Below are 7,814 nucleotides of genomic sequence, written 5' to 3'. Positions count from 1 at the left end.
CTCTTTCCCCTCCCAGGAATCAAACCCAAGTCCTCCAGACCATAGCCTGTTGCTATACCAACTGAGTTATCCAGACTCCTGTTACAACAGTAAGTATGATAAAATTGTTTCTATGCATAATTAATTTCTTGTAACTTATGACAACAATTTCTTTTAAATTCACTAGCAGATCCCTCTATTCACAAAAGTTGGCACTAACTTTATTGATAAGCAGCAGTTGTTCAGTCGGTATAGATTGCTTGTGGACTACAGGCCACATCGTTTGTTCACTAGCAGACATGTTTTGGCTTGTCGGAAATTTTCAGATCATAGTATGCTGTCTTCAATCCAGATGTTTATGTGCTTAGTTAAAGAAAGTTTCCATACAAATGAATACAATTACATGATCAATAATAATTAATTTCTAAAATAATTAATGAAAAACATCGGTAGTCAAGAATCAAACACCAACGATATTCAGTATGTGATGTCGCTCACCAAAGATTATGGTTACGGGGCTATTATTTGCAGCACAAATACATATAATCATGCACTGCTGTTCCAATCAAAATCAAAATAAACAAGGTACAGATTCTGGGAAGTTGAAATTTTGTTTACATTAAATAAAAAGTTCACTAAATGTAAAAAAAAATTCACACACTGCTTATTCTGGTCTTCAGGTGAGACAATAAAATAGTATTCACTAAATACAGGCTCTCACTGCCCCCAGGTAACAGAAGAGGAGTGTCTTCTGGAAAGTGAAACCAGCAGAAGTTCCAAAGGAAAGCCAGCTGCATCCTATTACCTTCCTACTGGGAGGCAGGGTACTTCCAAATGTCAGACAACTTGTACTGGACTACACAGTGTCACATCCCAGAAGATGCAGCCCTTCAAACTCACCAATGGGAGAGACTCAAAACCGACAATGGCAAGAGAAGATAAAAAACACATGGCAATGAAACAGCACTCGACATAGCTCGTGCACAATTTTTTAAAATTATGTGTGTTCACTGCTGCTGATTAGACACATCTTCAATTCTGAAACTGTACTAACAAGGGAATGGTTTGATCCGACATGCCGAAACCTGCCATGATTTTTTTTTCGCTGCAAGAGTACACACAACAAAATCCACTGTCAAAATTTTAGCTGCTAATACGCACTGCAAGTATTTTTTAAAAATTGCTGAACACAGCCAATATTGTAGCCTGCCAGACCATTGGAGAAATGTCCACCCCTATCAGAGCAGAGCAGAGCAGTACGCAACACAGCCGACTTACAGCCTAAGCTGGGGTTGTACAAACCTCTGGTACAAGCAGTTCCGTGTACAGAAAAAATGAGTAACTTCGGCATTTTTTAAAAAATACTTGCAGGGCGTATTAGCAGCTAAAATTCTGACAGTGGATTTTGTTGTGTGTAATCTTGCAGTGAAAAAGAAATCAGGGCAGGTTTCGACATGTTGGATCAGACCATTCCCTTGTAAGACACTCATTTTTATACTGAAAATGAATGTGATTAAGCCATGACAGTAATAATATTTGCAGATTATCACATGTACTTTACTTTCAGAGACATATACTGTACCAGTCCTAAGACAGCCAACACTGTTCTTTTATCAGTCCGTGAAATCAGAGAAGGTTTAGAACCAATACACTGAATACAGCAGCCATTTATAAGTTTGTTAGATCAGGTATCCAACCACACACACTGCCCTACATTAAATTAACGTGATTACTATCCACCAAAAGGCGAAGATGTTCTGTACAAATGTCACCCAGTGCTCTTACACAGCCATTCACAACTGTGTTCAAGAAATGTGACCTTACCATATTATTATGACCTTTTGGCATGAGCTGTCATTCAGGGATCATGGTAGCACAGTAAGCGTCAAACTTCGTTTTATGACTCGCCCGAAGGAAACGTCTGTAACCTGAAAAATTGCAAAATGTACATAGGATAAGACAATATTACAGTACAATGCTGTAACAACAGTCTCCTTACTGCAGTGTAGGATGACGACAGAAAGTGGAATTTGACACAAACTAGGCCCTGACGGTAAGTATGTGCTATATGGTCTCACAGTTAGCATGTGACTTCATGAAACTGGCACATGAAATTAGCATTTCCAATCTTTAGGCCATAGAACATTTCCAGGATGATTACAGAACACATACAGTATAAACAAGATTGGAAAGCATGTACAGTCCGGTCATAATTCATGTGAAGATCCTGCACAATTCTCATGGGAATAAACGTAAAGCAATGGGGATGTGTTCTGGGACCACATATATTTATAACCACCGTAGTATAACATGACACTTTATTAATAAATATAACAAATGATTACATGTATTACAATATTATATCATCATAATCATCACATTATTCCATTAAACTGTGTGCTTAAACTGAGACTTAATTAATATTTTTTTACATTGCACTACTTCAAATTCACATAAAGTGAGACTGCACTATACTCCATGATGCAATAATATATCAAGTTACCAACAGCATCCCTAGAAGTTTATTAAGCATACTTAAAGGAGGAATAACTAAATGCTGATTAGTGTAGAATGCCGTCTTCTGGAAAGTGTTGTCCAAAACTGACATTTCGAAGGAACATATCACCTCCATCTTCAGGGTTCCTCACCCACAGATGTCTTATACCTTGAAAATGGAGGCGATATGTTCCTCTGAAACGTCGGTTTACACAATATCTACAAGGTCACACATTCCAGAAGATGGCATTCTTCATAGCCACCGCTGTAAAAAACCTCAAATCTTACAGATCAGTGAAGTCTCCCACATTGCAAATCTTTTTACCTTTGAAAAGGTGTCTCAGGTTCCTGCCATCCCCCATCATTACTTCCCACAGAGCAGTCAGTAATGCAGCAAAGTCCTTTTCCTTGTCATAGGCCCGTGTCAACTTTGAGAATCTCTGATATGTAACTGTGTCTAGCGACTTCTTCACCTGCAAAGCCAGAATGCACAACACTCGAGATTAATCCTTGTGAAAATCATTAGTAACTAAACTAATTTCATGAGCTGAGCCCATCTTGAGAAGCCACCAGTTGTGCAGCAACTCGAGAACTTCTCATCAACTCACAGAACCCAAAGTTTCATTACTGTGTTCACAAGTGCCTCCACTAGTCCCTATCCTGAGCCATGTGAATCCAGTCTATACCATCCCATCCTATCCATTTTAATATTGTCCACCCACCTACATCTTGGTCTCTTTCCTTTTTGCTTTCCCACCACTATCCTATATGCATTCCTCTTCACCCTCATTCGTGCTACATGCCATGCCCATCTCATCATCCTTGACTTGATCATTCTAATTATACTTGGCGAGGAGCACAACTTATGAAGCTCCTCATTATGGAGTTTCCTCTAACCTCCCATCAGTCCATTCCTCTTCGGTCCAAACATTCTCCTCAACACCCTGTTCTCAAACGCCCTAATTCTATATTCCTCCCTTAATGTCAGAGACCAAGTTTCAAACCCATACAGAACAAAATCAGAAAACAAAACAAGCTCCATGGCCTGTAATCCACAAATGAAATATACCGACCGAGCGACCGCCACTTGCCAGCGAAGTTAGTGCCAACTTTCTGTGGTCTGATTTCCTGGCTACAGATCCAGAGGTCCTGGGTTCGATTCCCGGCTCTACCAGATTTCCTGAGTAGTGGGTCTGAAACGGGGTTCACTCAGCCTCATGAGGATAACTGAGGAGCTATTTCAAGGAAACAGCAGCTCCGGTCTACAAAACAGAGATCAACAGCGGTGGGGATTCATTGCACTGACCACGTGACACCCTCTATCTGCTAAAGTTGGCAGCCATACAGAACCACAGGCAAAATTATAGATTCAACATCATTAGTATGGGCAATAAATCGTACACATATACATAAACAAAGAGTACAGCCCCTTCCTCATGACCTCCTTATAAAGGGCACTGCCAATTTGCAGCTGTCTGCCAACCCACAAATACTGGTCAGCATTATACATACCAGTATATCAGTATGTGTTTTGACATGCATACCCACTGGCAAGTAACAGCTGTGTAAACAGGGAAGAATACAACAGCAATTGCTAGGGAACAGCTCTGTGGACACACTACTTCCCCAGCAATGAGACAACAAGCAATAATGGAAGAGACTTATCTGTGTGGTCCATGCCAGGGCTTTATATGAGGACCAGTAGTTCGGTTGAGTCAGCTGAAAGTTGCAGTTGTGGGAAGTGAGACGCTGGTAGCTGAGGCTGGGGACAGTTCGGGAACCCACAGGAAGGGGTATGTCTGCTGTTGGAAGCCTCTACCAAGCAATGGCTAATGAAGACCAAGAAGACTTTATGTGTACTGTAGGTACAGTGGTCTTTGGAGTGCGTAACTCAGTGAGACTGTCGTAGTTATTTGTAGTTACAAGTGTAGGCATCCAGTAAATCCAATTACCAATCCAAACCCTGTCTCTAGTCACTCCATCATGTGACCATATTACCTACTTATGGTTTATGCACTATGTTATCAGTATCTCGAACTATATAGCATTGAATGACAGGATGATTAGTGAATAATGAACTGGAAAGAATGTGGAAAGAAGCAGTCATTGTCTAATTTGACGTACTATCTTGATAATTGGCTGAGGGAAACCATGAACAACCTCAGCTGGATGTATACATACACACATACATACAGTGTAACTGAAGAGGAACCACACTATAAGTATCCATTTTTAAGGGATAAAGGTTGTGGGTTCAAGTCCTGATGAGGCCATTGGGTTTTTTTCAATTGACCTAATCCTTCCAGCCGCACTATGGCCCTGGGGTCAACTCAGCCTCCAACAGAAATGAGTACCAGGAATATTCTTGGAATTTTCTTGGGGGTAAAGGGCGGCCGGTGCGTAGGGCTCACAACCTTGCCGCCATCTATGAGCCCATTATCTAGAAAATGTGGGAATCTCAACATCTCACAACCTTATGGGCCTCCACGGCCTGTTAACAGGGATACCTTCACTTTTTTACTTTATAATTGTAATTTGCTTCTAGAGTATAATTAAACTCCAAGGTCATGGATTTGATTCTCAATGAGGTCACTGAATTTTTCAATTGACGTAATACTTCCAGTCACACTATGACCCTGGGGTCAACTCAGCCTCTAACAGAAATGAGTACCAAAAATCTTCCTGGGGATAAAGAGTGGCTGGCATGTAAGGCTGATAATCTCACCGCCAACTGAGAGCCAGTCATCTAGAAAATGCGGGAGCCCTGATATCTCACAACCCTACGGGCCTCCATGGCCTGTCAGACAGATAACTTTACCTCTCTGCTTCATAGGCTTTTTCTGGGGGACTGTCTAAAACAGTATAAATTGAAGCCTGTAAATTTGCAACAGATGTGTGTTAACATAATGTGTGTCACTGAAATTTGACTGTTATTTATTTATGACAGTACAAAATGGGAAGAATGTGGCAGGAATGTCACAGATATATTAAATGAGAGATTCTGATGAAGAAAAATCACCTTAACACAGGTCCAGTTTATAAAGTTTACTGGGTCATGACAGTTTGAAACCTCAAATAAGACAAAGAAGGACTGGAATAAAGACAGCTTTCACAATAACGTCAATATAAAACTAAAATGGTTGTTTAATAACGAAACACTCTCAGTCAGTACAGAGATTAGACCATGACCTAAGAAGTTCAGGAATCAGGGTCCGCTTTCTGACAGGGACAAGAGATTATTCTCTTCTCTGTATCGGCCTTAGGGCCCACCCAGCCTTCCAGGAGCTTCTTCTCTGAACATAAAGAGGCTGGAATGTAAAACTGACCAGTAACATCCACCTAGTGCCAAGGTTGAATACAACTGGAGCTACATCTCCACTCCTCCATACACATTCATGGTGCAGTGCTTAAACGAGCACTGGGACAACTATTCCTTATCTTTACTTTCATGTTTGAGTACTGAAAGTGCCCACCTGAGACTTAAATGCATATCTGTGGTGATATCTTATTCAAGTGTCTGGAAAAATTGTGTGGACACTCAACAGGTGGACATATTGAACAGTTTTCACAAAGTTCAGCTGTAATATGATACACTATGACACATTTCAGTCATCGTCATGGCTCAGACTTCAATACTGTCACATGTTAGAGTGATTCTTGATGGTGTTTTGGATTGGAGACTGGATTTACTAAGCACTTTAATACATGACTCATGACTACACTTATTTACAGTGCCGTTGCTGATCTCCACACTTTACAAATGACTACAGTCTGCTGTGTCTGTACCAGTAGTTGCCGGTAACAGCTTCTAACAATGGCAATTCCTCTGCTTCCATGCTCAAGTCCTCTCTGAAAGGTGGCTCCCTTTGAGCTGACTAACTTCTGAACGTGTCTTGGTTACAACATCTCAGCTCGGACCAACAGAAAACACAGCTCTTGTATTGTTGCTCAGATCATTTCTGTGGGAACGTGCTTTGTTTGTGAAGGCGTTACCCAGTAATGGCTTTGGTACATATGCTTATCCCGCAGTTGTTGCCCAATAATGTATGTTGATTCATTGTCTGTTTCGAGGTTGTTACCAGCCTCCAGTCTTACTTACTTACTTACTTACTTACTTACTCAGTAACAGTCCACAGACTAAAATATGAAAAATGACAAACATTTATGTTTACTCTGTGAAGGGTGATTTGAGAGAGAGAGCCATTATATGCTACATATTCAAATAAAAAATGTCAGTGACATAAACATGAAATATGAACAACAAAACCTTGATAAGTTTACATATGTAACTAAATGAATATAAATTAAAATCAGAATAAATTATTACACAGTGACGTTAGAGATGAAAGGGCAACATACTGCATGTAGGTAAAGGTAAAGTTGTCCTTGTGCTTAACTAATTAAATATTACGCCATGAAGGCGTATGGGGGAGTGGATGAATAGATTCACATTTCCTTTTATCTCTGCACTAGCTGGAGGTGAGTGGTCAGCTTCATGCCCTGGCCACTTTACCTCCAGGGAAAGAGCCACCAGTACTAATTGGATAGGAGGTTGGGTGGACCCCAGAGCCAGTTTGGACAAAATGAGAAAATTCTTGACCCTACTGGGACTCAAACTCCTACCCCTTGATCATCCATCCCGTAGTCAGTGGCTATACCGACTGAGCAATCCCGGCTTCCGCGCTGCATGTAGGCATTCACAAAATATTATTGTATAAGCTATATGTACACAAAATGCAGCAATAATAACGCCAATCATATCTGCTTTTACATTAAATACTAAGAACACTGATGTAACAGTTGGCAATACCTCCATCAGATATGAGCCGATCTCCTGCACTTTAGGAGCACTGCTGACAGGGGCTTTATCCTTGGATGAGCCTGGTTTTGATGTGGAGTGTGATGGGTTTGACTTTGCCCTGCCTCCCTCTCCGGCCGACAGGTCTACCGAGTCCTGAAATGACATTCCTCATTTTCATTTACAGAAATCCATTTGCCCAGGCGCCCTTTCAATATCAGTAGTTCTGTCACAGGCTGTAACTACTTGAGCTGCGAAAGTTTCCTCAGTTCTCCTTTAGGTGGCCATACAGTTCGCATCTTCACTCGCCACTCCCTTTTCACAGACTTGCATGGTTCAGTCACCTGCTGCAAAGCATCACAGGCAGGATCCAACCCTACGAATGCAGTTTCAGGCAACTCTGGAGAGTGATAACCACAACAACATTACTTTGACTTGTGCATGGCTTGATGCTTTGTTTCAAGGTCACTGCAATGGCCAGTATCTCACCCTTCTCCCACTTTCCCTCTCCTACCTTGCTAATTAATGGTTCAACCTTCAC

General features: G+C 41.1%; 1 protein-coding gene across 6 annotated transcripts in view; it reads right to left on the bottom strand.

Moving 5' to 3' along the window:
- Positions 1 to 1,514: 1,514 nt before the first annotated feature.
- The window catches only part of LOC111865346 (regulator of telomere elongation helicase 1 homolog), a 36,961-nt gene continuing 30,661 nt past the window's right edge, over positions 1,515 to 7,814 (bottom strand). For all 6 annotated transcript variants that reach the window (XM_023853279.2, XM_023853280.2, XM_023853281.2 and 3 more), the window contains 3 exons: positions 7,286 to 7,429; positions 2,801 to 2,948; positions 1,515 to 1,907 (listed from right to left, as the gene is read on the bottom strand). In XM_023853279.2, the coding sequence (XP_023709047.1) occupies positions 1,834 to 1,907; positions 2,801 to 2,948; positions 7,286 to 7,429 (366 nt within the window). In that variant the 3' untranslated portion in view covers positions 1,515 to 1,833. The remainder of the gene's footprint in view (positions 1,908 to 2,800; positions 2,949 to 7,285; positions 7,430 to 7,814) is intronic.

This window comes from Cryptotermes secundus, unplaced genomic scaffold (genome assembly GCF_002891405.2).
Source record: "Cryptotermes secundus unplaced genomic scaffold, Csec_1.0 scaffold17, whole genome shotgun sequence".
Taxonomy (NCBI): Eukaryota; Metazoa; Arthropoda; class Insecta; order Blattodea; family Kalotermitidae; genus Cryptotermes; species Cryptotermes secundus.
Note: the sequence above shows the minus strand (reverse complement) of the source record. Positions and strands in the feature narration are given on the sequence as shown.